Source organism: Heterodontus francisci, chromosome 18 (genome assembly GCF_036365525.1).
Source record: "Heterodontus francisci isolate sHetFra1 chromosome 18, sHetFra1.hap1, whole genome shotgun sequence".
Taxonomy (NCBI): Eukaryota; Metazoa; Chordata; class Chondrichthyes; order Heterodontiformes; family Heterodontidae; genus Heterodontus; species Heterodontus francisci.
This window is the reverse complement of record NC_090388.1, coordinates 78,807,188-78,828,726: the sequence shown is the minus strand read 5'-3', so window position 1 is coordinate 78,828,726 and position 21,539 is coordinate 78,807,188. Positions and strand designations below refer to the sequence as shown.

General features: G+C 42.7%; 1 protein-coding gene across 4 annotated transcripts in view; it reads right to left on the bottom strand.

The window, feature by feature from the left end:
- tbxas1 (thromboxane A synthase 1 (platelet)) overlaps positions 1–21,539 on the bottom strand; it is a 325,351-nt gene that overhangs the window by 17,972 nt on the left and 285,840 nt on the right. For all 4 annotated transcript variants that reach the window (XM_068051060.1, XM_068051062.1, XM_068051063.1 and 1 more), the window contains 2 exons: positions 7,897–7,985; positions 2,411–2,548 (listed from right to left, as the gene is read on the bottom strand). In XM_068051060.1, the coding sequence (XP_067907161.1) occupies positions 2,411–2,548; positions 7,897–7,985 (227 nt within the window). The remainder of the gene's footprint in view (positions 1–2,410; positions 2,549–7,896; positions 7,986–21,539) is intronic.

The following is a 21,539-nucleotide window of genomic DNA, read 5'->3' as shown; positions in this document are numbered from 1 at the left end:
TGGAATACAGCATGACTGTGAGAATGAGCTGAGGCCTTGAAGAGGAGGACAACCTGCTGGAAGAGGGAGGAGGAGAAGCAGAAGAAGGGCTCTTAGAAGGAAGCTATATCTATCTAGGGTGTTTATGTAACAAGTTTCCTACCTGAACTTCAGCAAGGAACAGTGTGTGGGACATCTACATTTCACTCAGGAGGTCCTCACTGAAATCTGCCACTTGCTGCTGCCACAACAGCAACCTCAGAGTGTAATATTACTTGTTCCTTTGGTATGTGAACTATTGGAAGATTCACGGGACTCCAAGTAATATCCAAACAATATGTGGGTTTTTATTATAACTTAGCTGGAACATGTATATATAATGTTCAGCTACTACAGCAGCCACATCTACAGACATCTCACTCCCTTGGACTACAAAAACAACCCCCTGGTCTGGTGACCTGCACTTAAAGCCTCTTAAGGTGATCCTCTCTTAAGCTGGTCTCACAACATACAGCAGGGCAAGGACCGCATTGCCAGTGACTGTGAAGGTAACTTTGGCATGAACTTTTTTGTGTCGGGTATCTTCCAGTTTACCATCCACTGTTGTGTGAGGGAGGCCACTGAGGATCTCTATTCAAAGAGAGCTAACTATATTTCATTCTCTCTTACCAGACAGCAGCAGGTGGAGTGAACACCCAGCTCCAGGAGGATTGCAGGCTTCCCCATTGTGCAGTGGGCAATGACTGCATGCACATCACTTTGTCAGCACTGCATGTCAACTCTGAGATGTACCGCAACCAGAAGGGATTGCAGTCCCTTAGCCTCCAGCTGCTGTGTGACCATAGGCAGCGAACAATGCAGGTTACTGTCCGATATCCTGGAAGTAGACATGATGCCTTCATTCTGCAGCATTCCGCTGTGCCATCTGATGCGGTCCGCTGTGCCATCTGATGCAGTCCGCTGTGCCATCTGATTTTGAGCCACTCCGACAAATTCGAGGGTGGCTACTGAGCGAGAAGGGCTATCCAATGGCTCATGACTCTGGCACACAACCCACGTATAAGTAAGCAGCATGCTGCCACGCAAGATATGATAGAGCAAACTATTGGGGTGCGTAAACAATGATTCCGCTGCCTGGATCGCTCTGGAGGAGCCCTGCAGTACTCAGCAGAGTGGGTGTCAAGACTTGTGGTGGTCTTTTGTATGTTGCACAACCTCGTCATCATCTTACAAGCAGCTGAGGACCAGGAGGAGGAGAAGGAGGAGGAAGGGAGGAGGCAATCAGCACATCCCCTTTCTGGCCAGGCTGTCCGTGAGCGACTCATCTGACTTTGATACCAGCAAACACAACCCCTATTTCCCATTCACCAACAGTCTCTCACCTTACCTTCTCTCTGATACTGAACATCATAGTGTCAACTTGGTGACAATGGAAAAGTAAAAGCCACCATAAAATAAACATTCCAAACCAAATTTATAAATGAAATCATGCTATACAAATGTTGACTAATCACCCTTGTTCTTTCACTTAGTGCCTGTCTTCCATGTGCCTTTGCTTGCCCTAGTGCTCCCATGCAGTGCTGCTCCAGTGGCTGTAGCATGGCTGGTGGAAGGCTGCTGATTTTCAGTGGAGGAAACTGCAGGTGACCTTGCAGGATGCTCTCGAGCAGCTCTGGCCCTAGAAGGCCCAGTTTCGGACTGCATCACCTCTGCACGGCAGCAGGAGTCTGGGCTGGCTGGCTGGCTGACAGGTGACAGCAAGGGCACTGGCAGAGTGACAGTGGTAGCAGGGTGAATGCTGTCATCCTGAGAGAGGACAGCAGGATCGTGCTCTAAGGAGTCATTGCCATGCTTTGCAGCAGTGCCTCAGCAATCCTACTAATCTAGTAGTGCACTTTGGGACGTCCTTAGGCTGTGAGAGGCGCTGTATAAATGAAAGTCTTTCCCGTATTTCGAGGTGTCTGCTTTGTGGAGTGGCGGTAACTGTAGGTTTCACTGTACTTGCGAGGTCTTCTCACTGGAGAACAAATGTGGCCATGGTTGTTTGATTAATCAGATATAATCATGGCCTACCTCTAAGGCTGAACACTGTGAAATGCCACAATTCAGCAATATTTCTAGAGGAGACAACAACATTTTGAGAGATAACATATAACCAGCCAGGTCAATGAACAGGTGATTAAACTGGATGGTATTTATGTTTTTATGCACACAGCTACATTTTTTATGAGTATTCTTTATCTTGTTGCTGGTACAATATAGGTTTTTGAAACTTTGCAGTGTTGAAGATGCTGCTTAAAACCTATCACCTGTCTTAATATCTCCAGGGTCATTTTTTGGCTGATAACACCCCTGTGAAGGGCCTTGGGGCGTTTTTACTGTGTTAAAGGTGCTATATAAATGCAAGTTGTTGTTGTTGGCTGTTACATACCTCTCTGGTTTAAATTTCTCTGGTTCCGGCCAGTATTTGGGGTCATAGTGAAGGACACCAACAGGAACTTCTAAAGTCATCCCCGCTGGAATTAACTGCCCGTTCACCAAACAGTCCTTTTCACACACACGGCCAAACCTGCAGCAGACCAACACAAGTGCTGGTTATTTCATCTCCAATCTTGACAAATAATGACAACGAATAAAATAATCTTTATCAATTATGGCCTTCACCCTTCACGGTTCCTTCCCAGCAGGGCAAACTTTAATGGCTTCCAGCTCTCATCACATTACCCAGTTTTCTTCTCTCCTTTCCTGGCATGGATACATGATTACTAGATGCCCTCTTTAGACATGCAGGCACTTTCTAACTGAGGTTACTTGATCGCAATAAGGAGTGGGAAACCTGGCTGAAATGTTTTCCCATCCCCACTTCCCGTAAGGAAAGGCCAACTAAAGCTGAGTGAAATCAGCTCAACTCGGCACAGGCTATGAATCAAATCTTGGCCCTCCTGGTCTGTGTGGTTTTGTACTATAATGGTTGGTGCTACTGGGCCATTGGAGACAAGGCTTTCAATCGTTAACCATACTGTTATCAGGGTGTTCAGTTATGTGAAGAGAATAGAGGAGTTGGGATTGCTTTCTTTCGAGCAGAGGTTAATGGAAGATTTAATAGAGGCGTTCAAAGTTACGAGGTGTTTTAATAAGAAGAAACTGTTTCCACTGGCAGGAGGGTTGGTAATGAGAGGACAAGATTTTCGATGATTGGTAAAAGAACCAGAGGGGTAATGAAGAATTTTTATTTTTATGCAGCAAGTTATGATGGGGAATGCACTGCCTGAAAGGGCAGTGGCAGCAGATTCAATAGGAACTTTCAAAAGGGAAATGGATACATACTTGAAGGGATAAAATTCGCAGGGGTATGGGGAGAGAGCAGGGGAGTGAAACTACTTGGACAGCTCTTTGAAAGAATGATACTGCACACAAGCCATTTTTTTCTATGATTCGAAGTCTAGTACTTGTCTACTATTAGTTCACCGTTTGCTTTGTACTCAAAAGAAAATGAAGCAATTTCCTTCTTGAATGAAGCAAGGACAAGGGCTGGGCTTAGCTGTGATGCCTAGGGAGGAGGGCAATGGAAAGGAAAGGGTTTAGAGGGGGGAAGCTGTCGGCAAAACAGCTTAAAAGTAAGTTCCCAACCCGCAGATTCCAGAGCTTTATAAAAAAGTCAAAGGTCCAGTGTACTATGTGATGTTTTCACCTGTAATAATTCCTTTAAGATTTAACTTTGGTTTATTATATACTATGGGAACATGGCTGATATGCTTGGCTCAGCCACTCACCGCCTTAAGCAGACAAGTTATTGGGAAATCCTGCCTGTACAAAACCCAATGGAAAGGTTTGTAATTTACGAACATACGTACAAACATACAAATTAGGAGCAGGAGTAGGCCCCTCAAGCCCGCTCCGCCATTCAACAGCATCATGGCTGATCAACCTCAACTCCGCATTGCCGCCTACTCTCAGTAACTTTCACCTCATTGCTCATCAAGAATCTATCTACCTCTGCCTTAAAAATATTCAAAAACTCTGCTTCCACCGCCTTTTGAGGAATTGAATTCCAAAGACGATCCTCTGAGAGGAAACATTTCTCTTCTCTGTTTTCAGTTGGAGAAAACCTTATTTTTAAACAGTGATCCCTAGTTCTAGATTCTCCCACAAGGGGAAACATCCCTCCCACATCCACCCTGTCAAGACCCCTCAAGATCTTATATGTTTCTATCAAGTTGTCTTTTACTCTTCTAAATTCCAGCAGATACAAGCCTAGCCTGTCCAACCTTTCCTCATAAGACAACCCGCTCATTCCAGGGATTAGTCTAGTAAACCTTCTTTGAACTGCTTCCACGCATTTACATCCTTCCTTAAATAAGGAGACCAATACTGTACACAGTACTCCAGATGTGGTCTCACCAATGCCCTGTATAACTGAAGCATAACCTTCCTGCTTTTGTATTCAATTCCCCTCACAATAAACAATAACATTCTATTGGCTTTCTGAATTACTTGCTGTACCTCATACTAATCTTTTGCAATTCATGCACTAGGACACCCAGATCCCTCCGTATCTCAGAGCTCTGCAATCTCTCACCATTTAGATAATGTGCTTCTTTTTCATTCTTCCTGCCAAAATGGACAATTTCACATTTTCCCACATTATACTCCATTTGCCAGATCTTTACCCACTCACTTAACCTATCCATATTCCTTTGTTGCCTCCTTACGTCCTCTTCACAACTTACTTTCCTACCTATCTTTGTGTCATCAGCAAATTTAGCAACCATACCTTTGGTTCCTTCATCCAAGTCATTCATATAAATTGTAAAACATTGAGACCCCAGCGCTGATCCCTGCAACATACCACTCATTACATCTCGCCAACCAGTAAATGACCCATTTATGCCTACTCTCTGTTTCCTGTTAGCTAGCCAATCTTCTATCCATGCTAATTGTTACCCCCTACACCATGAGCTTTTATTTTCCGCAGCATGTTTTGATATGGCACCTTATCAAATGCCTTCTGGAAATCTAAGTACAGTACATCCACCAGTTCCCCTTCATCCACAGCACATCTAACTCCCTCAAAGAATTCCAATAAATTGGTTAAACATGATTTCCCTTTAACAAAGCCATGTTGACTCTGTCAGATTACCTTCAATTTTTCTAAGTGCCCTGCTATAACGTCTTTAATATTAGCTTCTAACATTTTCCCTATGACAAATGTTAAGCTAACTGGCCTGTAGTTTCCTACTTTCTGTCTCTCTTTTTGAATAAAGGAGTTACATTCGCTATTTTCCAGCCTGGCGGAACCTTCCCTGAATCTAGGGAATTTTGGAAAATTAAAACTAATGCATCAACCATCTCACTAGCCACTTCTTTTAAGACCCTAGGATGAAGTCAATCAGGACCCGGGGATTTGTCAGCCCACAGCTCCAAAATTTTCTCAGTACCATTTCCCTAGTGATTGTAATTTTCTTGAGTTCCTCCCTCCTTTCCATTTCTTGATTTACAGCTAATTCTGGGATGTTACTTGTATCCTCTCTGGTGAAGACTGATACAAAATACCTGTTCAATTCATCTGCCATCTCCTTATTTTCTGTTATTAATTCCCCAGACTCACTTTCTATAGGACCAATGCTCACTTTATTAACTTTTCTTTTTTAAATATCTATAGAAACTCTTACTATCTATTTTCTATTTCTAGCTAGCTTTCTCTCATACTCTAATTTTTCTCTCCTTATTAATCTTTTACTCATTCTTTGCTGTTTTTTATATTCTGTTCAATCTTCTGACCTGCCACCGATCTTTGTGCAATTATATGCTTTTTCTTTAAGTTTGATACTATCTTTAACTTGTTTAGTTCACCACGGATGGTGGGTGCTCCTCTTGGAATTTTTCTTTTTCATTGGACTGTATCTATTTTGAAATATCCCCTTAAATGTCTGCCACTGCATCTCTATTGGCCTATCCCTTAACCTAATTTGCCAGTTCATTTTAGCTAGCTCTGCTTTCATGGCCTCATAATTGCCCTTATTTAAGTTTAAAATACTAGTCTTAGACCCACTCTTCTTTCCCTCAAACTAAATGTAAAATTCAATCATATTATGATCGATGCTGACGAGGGGCGCCTTCACTATGAGGTCATTAATTAATATAAGTCATTGCACAATTGCTCTCTGGTTAGCTCCAGAATGTGCTGTTCTAAGAAACTATCCCGAAAACAGTCTATGAACTCTTCATCTAGGCTACCTTTGCCCATCTGATTTTTCCAATCTATATGTAGATTAAAATTCCCCATGATTATCTCTGTACCTTTCTGACAAGCACCCATTATTTCTTCCTTTATACCCTGCCGTTACAGTTAGGGGGCCTGTACACCATTCCCACAATTAACTTCTTGCCTTTATCATTTCTCATCTCTAACCACTTTTCCATCCTGGTTTCCTGAACTTGCACTAATAACATCATTAATTAACAGAGCCACCCCTCCACATTTCCCTAGCTTCCTGTCCTTCATAAATGTCATGTACCCTTCAATATTCAGGTCCCAATCTATGTCATCCTGCAGCCATATCTCTGTAATGACTATCAGATCGTACTTATTTATTTCTATTTGCGTTATCAGTTCATCTGTTTCGAAGGCTACGTGCATTCAGATACAGAGTCTTTAGTTTTGTCTTTTGATTATTTTTGTAACCTCTAGCCTTGTCTGCTGATTTACTCTTAGATTTGTGCTCACTGTCTCTTCCTGTCACGGTCTGTTTATCTTTTCCCATATTAATAACGTTCTCTCTTGCCTTGTCTCTACTCTTTGATTTACCATATCTTCCCAAATTTGATACCTTGCCCCCACTATTTAGTTTAAAATCCCCTCTACTTCCCTTGTTATGCGGCTCACTAGAACACTGGTTCCAGCACGGTTCAGGTGTAGACCGTCCCAATGGTACAGCCCCCACATTCCCCAGTACTGATGCCAATAATCCAGGGATTATTATCTTTGAGGTTCTGCTTCATAATTCAGTGCCTAGCTCCTTATACTGGATATGCAGAATCTCTTTTCTTGTCCTGCCTAGGTCATTGGTACCTACATGGACTACGACAACTGGATCCACCCCCTCCAACTGTAAGTTCCTCTCCAGCCCTGAGCAGATGTCCCGAATCCAGGCACCAGGCAGGCAACACAGTCTTCTGGACTCTTGCTCTTTGCTGCAGAGAACAGTGTCAATCCCACTCGCTATACTGTCCCCTACTACCGCTACTTTCCTTTTTGCTCCCCCCATTTGCATGGCTTCCTGTACCACGGTGCCATGGTCAGTCTGCTCATCCACACTACAGCCCTCGCTCTTGTCTATACAAGCTGCAAGAACCTCAAACTTGTTGCTCAATTGCAAGGGCTGAGGCTCCTCCACTCCCACCTGCTCGATCCCCTTACCTGCCTGACTCGCAATCACACCCTCTTGTCCCTGACCACTGACCAGAACAGACGACCCTATCTAAGGGGTGTGCCTGCCTTCTGGAACAAAGTGTCAAGGTAACTTTCTCCCTTCCTGATGCATCTTAATGTCTACAGCTTGGCCTCCAGCTCAACGACTCTGAGCCGAAGCTCCTCAAGCCACAGACACTTACTACAGACATGGTTGCCATGGATTGCTGTGGCATCCAGGAGCTCCCACATACTGCAGCCATGACACATCACCAGTCCTGCCATCCATATTATGTTAATTAAATGTAATTAAATTTTTCTTAATTAATTTAAAGTTCCCCTCCTCACTGAACTCCCTCAGTTACCAACCTCCCTTCTTCACACTCTGTGCACTCCAGTAGCACTCAGCGTTAAAACAAAACGCTATCCGTCATATATTTTTTGGAAGAGTTTTACATGCTTCTCACTGCAATCTCTTAAAGCGTTGTGAACTGTTTTTTTTTTACCTGACTCCAGGTGGGTACAAGCGTAGAACCTCTGAGATCACCATGTCCAGATATGGTAAGTTCTGTACGTTGTTATAATCCGGTGTGGTCTGAAAGATTGCAATGATAAGTTAATGGACAACACAATTTTTGTTGAAATAAAAGCAGAAAAAGCTGGAAATACTGAGTAGGCCTGGTGGCATCTGTGGAGAGAGAAATAGAGTTAATGTTTCAGGTCGACGACCTTACATCTTTTTAACTTTTTGTTACAAATTCCAGGTCTGCATTAGATATTCTCTTGGGTTCAGTGACTCCCATATCCACTGCAATCATTTCACCTTTACTGCCCAAAGTCTAGTCATATGATAATATAACCTGGGGATGTAACAAGGACAGTCCTCGTTCTATTAACTGGATACTGCAATCTTGCGTTGTGCCCACATGCATTTCCCAGATCTTCCTGAGGGCGGAATCTTGAAAACTCCTGTGAGGAGACCAATTATAAACCTGCAGGTTGATTTATTTTACACTTAATATGGAAACTAACAGAATAGTGTTCACAATGAGTTTGAACTTATTTTGCAGCATTCTTTCTAACATAGAAAGTAACAAAGGATGTCACACTACTCTACTTTGAAGGCAAAATTTAGGCTAGCAATTCTCTGAAACAAGTTGGTGTTAAAATTAAGATGAAAGCTCTTTCCCACTGTGTCTGTCTTTCATTCCAGACTTCTCCTGTGTGTCATCCTGTCCTAAAGATTTGACAGCTGATCTTTCCTCAGTCCCTGTGTCCAGGGATTGGCTGGTTGAGCTGTCAACCAAATCAGAGACGCCACCCCCCCCCCCCACCTTCCTTTGGTATGAGGGTCGTGGCAAACACATTGTGCAGGAATGCCGAGATTCTTGCTGAGGTCAAATAAGCAAAGCCATTCCAACATACTACATCCAAATTTGTCTCTGGGATTGTTAGTGAGCCTCACTGTCTCAACCTGATGATGTATGTGAAAACCACCATCCTGAGTAGATGCTCTGACTGGCTCTAATTCACATTACCAGAATACATGTGTTCTGAGCATTTAATCTGTTGTTAGCCAAATTTAATTTGATAGCAACTGCTAAATATAAATTGCACAAAATTCCTCCGAAGTCAAATCCTCAAAAACCTTGAAACATGGTACCATTATTTCACAAGAACCTCTCGTTGAACCTCTCGTCGATACAACTTGAGGCATTCATTGTCTAAGCCTGAGCTTCTGACAAATTGTTGAAGCAAAACACTAGTCTCCCCTTATGGCCTGGTTGTAAGGCCACTACCTGGTAGTACTAACTCAGACAGACTGGAAACTGCTGGGTTGGTATAATTTCTTCTTTCCCCGTGGGCTGAGGGAGAGAAGGAATTCTGCCTGCAGTCTGTGTCCAGATCACTGGTCGATGTGACATTAGTCCAAAGAGCCTGCGCTTAAACATCGCGTAAAGATAGAACTGGGCTTAGCTGCGATGCCCCCTCACGGACAAACAGTCTGCAGAGCCTTGCAAGGTCAAAATGGCCAAACTGTCCTATTGCCTTCTGGTGTCAGAGATGAACTTCCCACGATCTTTCCTCAGATTGGTTGCAATTTGTTTATTCCCTGTTGTTTTGCATCCCTTCAGAGCTAATATTACTGGCAGTTAGGGAAGGTGAGGAATTGTCTAATGGAGATGATAAGCATTCGAACGGCTTTCTTTCAGAAAATAATATTTTGGGATACAGTATATAAGTAATTTGAAACGTGACGTCATAAGTGTTGTGTAGCTTGGGAGGAACAAGTGATTTTGGACCTAAGGTTCCCAAAGCTCTCCACTACTGGGGGTTTTCCTTGCCTCTTGTCTGGGATTGTTGTAGTTTAATTAATAGAGTTGATTGTTTTGAGTAGTCAACTACTCCATTATCATTGTATCATGCAACTACGAGGATGGCAAAACATGAGCTAGATGGACCTTGACCTTTTATCAACTAATAATTTTCCTAATGGGCCTGATGGTCTTTTCTCACTTACTGTTAGTATGAATGAATCTGGATCCCAAGCAGCTAGGCAACTGCATCTCAAGCTTGGCGCGGTACCACAGTAACCGAAGTTTTACCGTTCAATGAAATGGATTTATAAAATTGCTGGAAAAAAAAGGAATCTCATTGTTTCCAGTATGTTACAAGATAAGCAGTTCAGGGATGTGCTGAGCTACAACCTGAGTCTATATTTATGGCCCAAATCTCTTTCAAGCCATTTATCTTCATTAGGTCATTTAGACTTGAAAATGCAGCTTCCTGTAAGTCAATTTTCAGAAGGCTAAGATACTGTAATTTAAAAGTTCCTTCTCATCAAACCAACAGCTTGCATTCATTTTTCAAAACCACAATTATATTACCAGTTTACAGCTGCCTTTTGATAGCTCTCTTTTGATGCAATCTGTGTATTTTTGTCAATCAGGAGTTGGTGCTGAATCATGCAGCAAATTAAATCAGGCTGCTGGTGACTGACTGAGCACAATATGTTAGCTGGAAATATTTAATGCTGCAATGGCAGGATTATTGGAGGCTGACTGGTGCTGACGGAGAAATGGAGAGGAATGATGAAGGTAATGTGGCTGACATGTTGTGTACGAGTTTTCAAAAGGCATTTCATAAAGTACCACACAATCAACTTGTTAGCAGAACTGAAGCCCATGGGGTAGTGGCTACGTGGATACAAAATTGACTAAGGGACAGAAGGCAGAGAGTAGTGGGAAAATATACAGTGATGTCCCCCATAGGTCTGTATTGGGATCACTGTTCCTTTTGATATATATTAATGACCTGGACTAGGGTGTCAGGCCATAATTTCAAAATTTGCAGATGACACAAAATTTGGAAATATAGTAAACAGTGAGGAGGGCAGTGACAGACTTCAGAAGAACACAGACTGGTGAAATGGGAAGACACATGGCAGATGAAGCATGAAGTAATACATTTTGTACAAAGTATGAGGTGAGGCAATATAACAAAATAGTCCAATTTTAAAGAGGGTGTAGGAACAGAGAGACCTGAGGGTGTTCGTATACAAGTCTTTGAAGGTGAAAGGACGAGTTGAGAATGCTATTAAAACGGCAAAAGTGATCCTTTGCTTTTTAAATTTAGAAATATCATTAAAATAAAGCAAGGAAATTATGCTAAATCTTTCAAAAACACCGGTTAGTCCCAATCTGGGTACCATACTTTAGGAAGGATCTCAAAGCCTTGGAGTGGATGCAAAGCAGATTTACTACAGTGATATCAGGGAAGAAAGACTTCAGTTACATGGAAAGACTAGCGATACTGATCTCCTTACAGCCGAGAAGGTTAAGGGATGACTTGATCGAAGTAATCAAGATATTAAGGGGAACTGATTGGGTGTAGATTGGGAGAAACTATTTCTGCTAGTTGGGGAGTCTAGATCGAGGCACCAGAGCCTAAAAGTTCCAGCTAGACATTTCAGGAGTGAAAATAGGAACTACCTCTTCAAGGAAAGCATTGTAGAAGTCTGAAATCCTTTTCCGTAAAGTTCAATTGTTCATTTCAAGATCAATTGTTCATTTTAAAACAGACAGATAGATTTTTGTTCGCTAAAGGTATTAAAGAATATGGGGCAAAGGCTAGTATATGGAATTAAGCTGCAGATCAGCCATGGTCTCACTGAATGGGAGAAAAGGCTTGAGGAGTTAATTAGATTAACTCTTGGTCCTATGTTCCTATGATTCTTTTGTCAATTACCAAACGTCTACGTCCTCTGGTTACCGATCCTTCCACTACTGGAAACAATTTTTCCTTATTTTCAAAACCTTTCAATATTTTCAGCATCTCTAATAAATCTCCTCAAATTCCAGGGAATATAACCTCTCTCATATCTCCTCATATCTTCAGCTTTGGAGTTATCATTCCAGCAAATCTACGCTGCACTCCTTCCAAGGCCAATATATCCTTCCTAAGGTGTGATGCCTGAAACTACTCCCAATACTCCAGGTGTTGTCTAACCAGGGCTTTGAATAGCTGAAGCATGACTTCTACACCCTTGTATTCTAGTTCTCAAGCATTCAATGAGTCTTTTTGACTATTTTCTATACCTGTTCATGACATTTTAATGATCCTGGATCCCCAACTCTCTTTAGACCTCCACTGTTTCCAGTCTTTTACTATTTAGAAAGTACTCTGTTCTATCCCTTTTAGGTTCAAAGTGGATGACCTCACATTTGTCTACATTGAAATCATTTATCACAGTTTTTCTCATTCACTTAATCTACCAATATCTTTGTAATTTTATGCTTTCATCTATTCTGCTTACAATGCCACCTATCTTTGTGTCATCGGCAGATTTGGATGTGTGGCTTTCTATCCTATCATCTAAGTCATTAATGAATACATTAATCATTAAGACATCCTTGCGGGAAACCACTGGTCACATGCTACCGATTGGAGTATCTGCCCATTATCCCTACACTCTGTCTCTTTCCTCTCAGCCAATTTACTAACCAGGGCAATAATTTGAATTCAACTCCACAGCTTCAACTTTAGCTAACAGCCTCTTATGAGGGACTTTATCAGATGTCTTCTGGAAGTCCATATAAATAACGTCTACAGACATTCCCCAGCCCAGTACTTTTGTCATCTCTTCAAAAAATTCAATCAGATTCGTCAGGCCTAACCTACCCTTTACAAATTCATGCTGGATCTCTCTCATCAGCTGAAAATATTCAAGGTGTTCAGTCACTTGATCCTTAATTACAGACGCTAGTAATGTCAGGCTAGCTGGTCTATAATTCCCTGGTTTCCCTCTTTCATCTTTTTTAAATAACAACTAACACATGCAATTTTCCAACCTAAAGGAATGGTTCCCAAATCGAGAGAATGTTACATTATAATATGTTAAAAGCAAAATACTGCAGATGCTGGAAATCTGAAATAAAAACAAGAAATGCAGAAAATACTCAGCAGGTCTGGCAGCATCTGTGGAGAGAGAAGCAGAGTTCAAGTTTCAGGTCAGTGATTATAGATTATAGTTAGGGCATCTACAATGTTCGCATCTACTTCTTTTAAAATTCCGAGATGGAAACCATCTGGTCCTGGGGATTTGCTGCTCTTTAATGCCATTAATTTCTCCCTTACTGTTACCTTGCTTATGCTAATTTTGTTGAATTCCTGCCCCTGATTCAATAATAGTTTCCTATTTCCTGGGATGTCTGGCATGCTGACCTCTTCCTCTACATTGGTAATGATGCAAAGTAATTATTCAGCTTGTCCGCCATTTCTTTAATTTCATCGACAACATCACCGTTATCAGTTTTCTAGGGGTATGCATTACTTCCGGCCACCCTCTTTTTCCTAATGTAATAGTAATTTTTTTGTGCTGATTTTGAGATCCCTTGTAAGTTTCTTTTTATACTCCCTTTCTGGAGCTCTTACAGTCTGCTTTCGTCACACTTTGTTCTTTTTAGCAAGAGAAATACTGCTCACTGCTATGATTGAATGGCTGAGTGACTGTCATGTGACAAGCCCCTCCCCATCTGTGGTTTTCAGCTCGTGTCTTTCTGAAGCAGAGAGAAGAAGCAGCAACTGGACTCTGACATGTGCAGACCCAAGTGGCGGTGCTCCTCTCTCTCTCTCTCTCTCTCTCTCTCCATTTCTGCTTGAAAGCTTTCAAATCCTGCTTGTTGACTGACCACCTTTGCATACTCCAGCTACCCCATTAGAGGAAATCATCCGCATCGCTGTCTCCAAGAGACCCACCAAACTAGTCACCCACACCTTCAAACTAAAAGCCTCAGGACCACCAAATTCAGCTAGAAGCCAGCCAAATCATCAAACACTTCAGACAGTATACTCTTTTTTTTCTATGGACTCTAATGTCAAGAAGACAAGGTTACATATGAACAATATGAATTAGGAGCAGAAGTAGGCCATTCGGCCCCTCGAGCCTGCTCCACCATTCAATAAGATCATGGTTAATCTGTTTGCGTTTTGAACTTCAAACTAACAGATAAGGGCACTCTACCTGAATGCACGCAGCATTCGCAACTAGGTAGATTATTTAAAGGTCCAAATAGAGGTAAATGGGTATGATCTAATTGCCATTACGGAAACGTGGCTACAGGGTGGCCAAGACTGGGAACTGAATATTCAAGGATATTCCGGCATTTAGGAAGGACAGGCAAAAAAAAAAGGAGGTGGTGTTGCGCTGATAATAAGGGATGCAATCAGTACATTAGTAAGGGAGGATCTCAGATTGGAAGAACAAAACATGTAATCTGTTTGGGTGGAGCTAAGAAACAGCAAGGGGCAGCAAACATTGGTAGGAGTTGTTTATAGGCCACCAAACAGTAGTGGTAGAGTGGGACATGGTATTAATCAGGAGATTAGAGAAGCATGTTGCATGGGTAATACAGTAATTATGGGTGACCTCAATCTGCATATAGACTGGGTAAACCTAATGAGCACTAATGATGTGGAGGTAAGTTTCTGGACTGTGTTACGGATGGCTTTCTAGAACAGCATGTTGAGGAACCGACTACAGAACTGGCTATTTTAGCTCCAGTATTATGGAATGAGAAAGGGCTAATTAATAATCTTGTTGTAAAAGAACCTTTAGGGATGAGTGACCATCATATGATAGAATTTTCCATTATGTTTGAAAGTGAGGTAGTTCAATTTGAAGCCAGGGTGTTAAATTTGAACAAAGGAAATTATGAAGGTATGAGGGGAAATTGGCTGAGGTGGATTGGGAAAATACATTAAAAGGTATGACAGTACATAGGCAATGGATAGTCCTCAAAGAATTATTACATAGTTTACAGTAACTATACATTCCTTTCTCGGCACAAAAACTCCAAAAGTAAAAGCAGTCAATCGTGGTTAACAAAGGAAGTGAAGGATTGCATAAGATTAAAAGAAAAGGCCTATAAAGTTGCCAGAAATAATAGTAAACCTGAGGATTGGGAGGATTTTGGAATACAGCAAAGGAGGATCAAGAAACTGATAAAGAAAGGGAGAATAGAATATGAATGTAAACTAGCAAAAAACATAAAAACGTACTGTAAAAACTTCTATGGGTACACAAAAAGGAAACGTTTGGCTAAGCCAAATGTGGGTCTGTTACAGGCAGAATCAGGATAACTTATAAGGAGGAGTAGAGAAATGGCAGAGAAGCTAAATGATTACTTGTGTCTGTCTTCACTGAGGATGATACATGAAATCTCCCAGAAAGAGAGATCCAAGGGACTAGAGAGAATGAAGAATTGAAGGAAATTAGTATTAGTAAGAATGCTGTATTGGAGAAATTAATGGGGCTGAAGGTTGATAAGTCCCCAAGGCCTGATATTCTACATCCCAGAGTGTTGAAAGAGGTAGCTATGGAGATAGTGGATACATAGGTGATCATCTTCCAAAATTCGATATATTCTGGAATGGTTCCTGCAGATTGGAAGGTAGCAAATATCACCCCACTATTTAAAAAGGGAGGGAGAGAGAAAACAGGGAACTACAGACCTGTTAGCCTTACATCGGTCATTGGGAAAATGCTAGAATCTATTCTAAAGGATGTGATAAATGGACACTTGGATAATAATGATCTGATTGGGCATAGTCAACATGGATTTATGAATAGGAAATCACGTTTGACAAACCTGTTGGAGTTTTTTTGAGGATGTTAGTAACAGAATTGATAAAGGGGAGGCAGTGGACTTGGTATACTTGGATTTTCAGAAGGATTTTGATAAAGTCCCCCATGGGAGGTTGGTTAGCAAAATTAAAGCACATGGGATAGGAGGTAATATACTCGCATGGATTAAGGATCGGTTAACAGGCAGAAAACAGAGAGTAGGAATAAACTGGTCATTCTCGCGTTGGCAGGCTGTGACTAGTGGGGTCCCGCAAGGATCAGTACTTGCGCCCCAGCTGTTCACAATACATTTCAATGATTTGGATGTGGGGACCAAATGTAATATTTCCAAGTTCGCAGATGACACAAAACTAGATGGGAATGTGTGTTGTGAGGAAGATGCAAAGTGGCTTCAAGGGGTTTTGGACAGACTTAGTGAGTGGGCAAAAATGTGGCCAATGGAATATAATGTGGGAACATGTGAGGTTATCCATTTTGATAGGAGAAACACATGTGCAGAGTATTTCTTAAATAGTAAGAGATTAGAAAGTGTAGATGTACAAAGGGACCTGGCTATCCTCGTCAATAAGTCACTGGAAGCTCACATGCAGGTGCAGCGCGGAACTAAGAAGGCTAATGGTATGTTAGCCTTTATCACAAGAGGATTTGAGTACAGGACTAGTGAAGTCTTGCTTCAATTGTATAGAACCTTGGTTAGACCGCATCTGGAGTAAAGTGTGCAGTTTTGGTCCCCTTACCTTAGGAAGGATATTATTGCCATAGAGGGAGTGCACCGAAGGTTCACTGGACTTGGTCCCAGGAATTCCTATGAAGAAAGATTGGGGTAACTGGACCTGTATTCTCTAGAGTTTTGAAGAATGAAAGGTGATATAATTGAAACCTACAACGTACTTTAAGGGACAGACAGGGTAGATGCAAGTAAGATGTTTCTTCTGGTTGGGGAGTCTAGAACCAGGGGACACAATTTCAAAATAAGGGGGAAGCCACTTAGGACAGAGATGAGGAGAAATTTCTTTACTCAAAGGGTTGTGAATCTTTGGAATTCTCTACCCCAGAAGGCTGTGGAAGCTCAGTCATTGAGTATGTTTAAAGCAGAGATTGACAGATTTCTAAATACTAATGACATAAGGGGATATGGGGATAGTGTGAGAAAAAGGCATTGAAGTGGATGAACGGCCATCATCCTATTGAATGGCGGAGCAGGGTCAATAGGCTGAATGGCCGACTCCTGCTCCTATGTTCCTAACCAAATCTACCTTTCCCCACTCTGTAACCTATTTACGTGTGTGTGTGTAAACCTCCAGAGTGTGTGTGTGAGTGAAAGTTGGTGCATTGTTTAGTATTTTTATTGGTTTGGTTTAGGTACAATAAAGTTAACCACTTTCTTTGTAAACTCAAGAAAACCTGTCCAATTAATTACTTACTTGATCATAACAAGAACCAAACACCTATTGAATTGGACAGTACATCCACTTTAAGAAAGAATTAAACCTGATGTGGTCAAACAAGGAGAGGGAAAAGAGGGAAATGCAATTTTGATAGTGTTGCAAAGGCCCAACACTGTGTTAGAATATGGTTTCTCTGAGGAGGTGGCTGCACAGAAGGAGGTTGAGTGGCATAAAAATAAGGCACAATCTGATCATTTAAAGTGCAAATGGCAAGCCTGAGGGCTCCACAGGCAGAGGCTTGCCATTACACGAGCAGCTCCTGGAGGTAGTGCTCTCAGACAGTGCGCGGTGTGCAGAGATGGCTGCCGGTTCCCACAGCCTTTTCTCACAGCCATTTTGCTCCTCCTTCCTTTGAGGCTTTCGCTTCAGCAGCACACTGACACTCCAGCTGCTGTGAAGGCTGCCTGTGCACCGATTGGCCCTCCCTCTTCCTCAACCCACCCGCCATCCCTAATTGGACAATGAACCCAGAGGCAGCCTACTAACTGTTTGCCTTCCGGAAAATTGATCTGGAAGGCCCGCTGCTCTCGACCTCCAGGTTATGGACACATCAATGATCCTGACAGCCAAGAATATTCTGTGTCTGGAAAATTAAGCCCATCATTTCAGGAAACTATCCTGGACAGAGCTAAGCCATTCCACAACCAACGGATCAGGTCTAAGCTCTGCAGTCCTGCCACGTCCAGTTGTGAACAGTGGTGGACAATTAAACAACTAACCTGAGGAGGAGGCTCCACAAATATCCCCCTCCTCAATGATGGAGGAGCCCAGGACATCAGTGCAAAAGAAAAGGTTGAAGCATTTGCGACTATCTTTGGCCAGAAATGCTGAGTGGATGATCCATCTCGGCCTTCTCCTGAGGTCCCCAGTATCACAGATGCCAGTGTTCAGTTAATTCGATTCACTCTACGTGATATCGTAGGCAGCGAAGTAAAAGGGGAGGCAGCGGCATAGTGGTAATGTCACTGGACTGGTAGCGCAGAGGCCCAGGCTAATGCTCTCGGGACGTGGGTTCGAATCCCACCACAGCAGATGGTGAAATTTGAATTCAATGAATAAATCTGGAATTAAAAAGCTAGTCTAGTGTGACCATGAAGCCATTGTCAATTGTTGTAAAAATCCATCTGGTTCACTAATGTCCTTTCGAGAAGGAAATCTGCTGTCCTTACCTGGTCTGGCCTACATGTGACTACAGATCCATAGCAATGTGGTTGACTCTTAAAATGCCCTCTGAAATGGCCACTCAGTTCAAGGGCAATTAGGGATAGGCAATAAATGCTGGCCAAGCCAGTGACACCCACATCCCATGAACGAATAAAAAAAAAATCAAGAAACGGCTGACGGCACTAGGAGACCTAGGACACTACCCTGAGGACCTCCTGCAGCAACGTCCTGGGGCTGAGATGATTGGCCTCCTACAACTGAAAAGGCTATGCGTCCCGACAACATCCCAGCTGTAGTACTGAAGACTTGTGTTGCAGAACTACCTTTACTCCTGGCCAAGCTGTTCCAGTAGAGCGACAACACTGACATCTACCCGACAATGTGGAAAATTGCCCAGGTATGTCCTGTCCACAAAAAACAGGACAAATCCAATCCAGCCAATTACCGCCCTATCAGTCTACTCTCAATCATCAGCAAAATGATGGAAGGTGTCGTCAACAATGCTATCAAGTTCCACGTAAACAGCAACAATCTGCTCACTGATGCTCAATTTGGGTTCCTCCAGGGTCACTCGGCTCCTGACCTCATTACAGTCTTGGTCCAAACATGGACAAAAGTACAAAACTCAAGAGGTGAGAGTTACTGCCCTTGGCATCAAGGCAGCATTTGACTGAGTGTAGCATGAAGGAGCCCTAGCAAAACTGGAGTCAATGGAATCACGGAAAAACTCTCCACTGGTTGGAGTCATACCTAGCACAAAGGAAGAAGGTTGTGGTTGTTGGAGGCCAATTATCTGAGCCCCAGGACATTACTGCAGGAGTTCCTCAGGGTAGTGTCCTAGGCCCAACCATCTTCAGCTGCTTCATCATATCACCTTTCCTCCATCATAAGGTCAAAAGTGGGGATGTTCGCTGATGACTGTACGGCGTTCAGCACCATTCGCAACTCCTCAGATACTGAAGCAGTCTGTGTCCGTATGCAGCAAGACCTGGACAACATTCAGGCTTGGGCTGATAAGTGGCAAGTAACATTTGTACCACACAAGTGCTAGGCAATGACCATCTCCAACAAGAGAGAATTTGAACATCTCCCTTTGACAACGGCATTACCATCACTGAATCCCCCACTATCAACATTCTGAGGGCTTACCATTGACCATACAAGCCACATAAATACTGTGGCTGCAAGAGCAGGTCAGAATTATGGTAATTCTGTGGCAAGTAACCCACCTCCTGATCCCCAAAGCCTGTCCACCATCTACAAGGCACAAATCAGGAGTGTGATGGAATACTCTCCACTTGCCTGAATCAGTGCAGTTCCAACAATACTCACGTGTTCGACATCATCCAGAACAAAGCAGCCCACTTGATCAGCACCCCATCCACCCCCTTCAACATTCACTCCCTCCACCACCAGTGCACAGTGGCAGCAATGTGCACCATCTACGAGATGCACTGCAGCAACTCACCACGCCTCCTTCGACAGCACCTTCCAGACCCGCAACCTCTTTTACCTAGAACAAAGGCAGCAGACATGTGGGAACACCACCATACCATCTGCAAGTTCCCCTCCAAGCCATACACCATTCTGACTTGGAACTATATCGCCGTTTCTTCACTGTTGCTGGATCACAATCCTGGAACTCCCTTCCTAACAGCACTACCACATCAGATGGGCTGCAGTGGTTCAAGAAGGCAGCTCATCACCACCGTCTCAAGGGCAATTAGAGATGGGCAACAAATGCTGACCTTGACAGGAACACTCACATCCCATGAAACAAATAATAAAAACATACACAAGAAATTCACTACCTTTCTGTCATGTGCTGGTCTGCTTAACGAAGCCTATATGAAAGTTAAAATCCCCTATGAAAACCCATCCTGTCTTTGCTACATGCTTGTCTAATATCAACATTGATCCAAACTTCACAGCTACTACCAAAAGCCTATATACAATTCCCAATACAGTCTTAAATCCTTTTCTATTTCTTAATTCTACCCATAAAGTCTCCACTGACTGCTGACCTCTCAGTGTCTCCTCTCTTATCATTGAAGTGATTTCATCCTTCATCATTAAGCCAATTCTTCCTCCTCTACCAGTTCCCTATCTTTCCTGTAGACCTTATAACCTGGTATATATAGTTCCCAGTCCTGACTGTCTTGCAGTCATTTCTCCATAATGGCTACCATGTCATATCCTCCAAGTTGAATTTCAGCTTGCAATTCATTCAGTTTGCTCCTTAAACTCCATTCATTTGTATACAGATGCTTATTTGCTCCACACACATTAACCTGTCTTTCTGCTTTAATGTTATGCTCATGTTTTTATTTCTCTCTCCTGGTTTAATTACTTTACAACTTTTAGTTTTCTCTTTACCTGCAGTGCCTCAAGCACAATTTCTCACCTTTAATCTTCTCTTCCTTTTTGTCTGTTTTCCATCTTTCTTATCTTTCCTATCTGAGCCCTCCCACCACTTACTAGTTTAAATTCCTCGTAACCACTCTAATTATCATTTCCAGCCCGGTTCAGGTGAAGCCCGTCCCAAAGTACAGTTCCTTCTTGTCCCAGTACTGGTGCCAGTGTCCCAGGAAGTTGAACCCCTCTTTCTGACACCATTCCTTCAGCCACATGTCCATCTCCTTAATTTGCTTATCCCTACATTGAATTTCACGTGGCTTAAGTAATAATCCAGAGATATAACCCTTGAGGTCCTGTCTTTTAATTTAGCTTCTAGTTCCTGGTACTATCCAAATAGGACCTTCTGCCTATTCTTTTCTATGTTGTTCGCCTCAACATGGACCACAACAACCAGATCCACCCCTCACTCTTCAATATCCTTTTAAGCCGGTTCAGGATGTCCCTCACCCTGACACCAGATAGGCCACAAACCATCTGGGACTCTCGATCCTGCTTATGAAGGATGCCATCTATCCCCCAATTATTGAATTCCCTACAACTACCACATTAGGTTTCCTGTCCTCCTATTCCTCCAGCTCCGCTCCCCCCCACCATCCCCACCCCCATCCCCACCAACCCTTTAGATAGACTGCTGCTCCAGGTTGCCATGCTTTGCATTTGGGCTGTCCTTCAGAGAGTCTTTACCTATATCCTCACAAGTAGCAAGTATATTGTACCTCTTGGGTAGGATCATTTTCTGTGGTTCCTTGTTTCAAGACGGAATTGATTATCTGAAAAGGAAGAATGTGCAGGGCTACGGGGAGAAGGTAGGGTAGTGCCACTAGGTAAATTGCTCCTTCAGAGAGCCGCTGCAGACATGATGGGCCGAAAGGCCTCCTTCTGTGCTGTAACAATTCTGTGCATTCTGTAATTTGTTCTCTATCACACCTGAGTTCCCCTTCCCTGTACATTATCAGTCACACTAACCCCATTC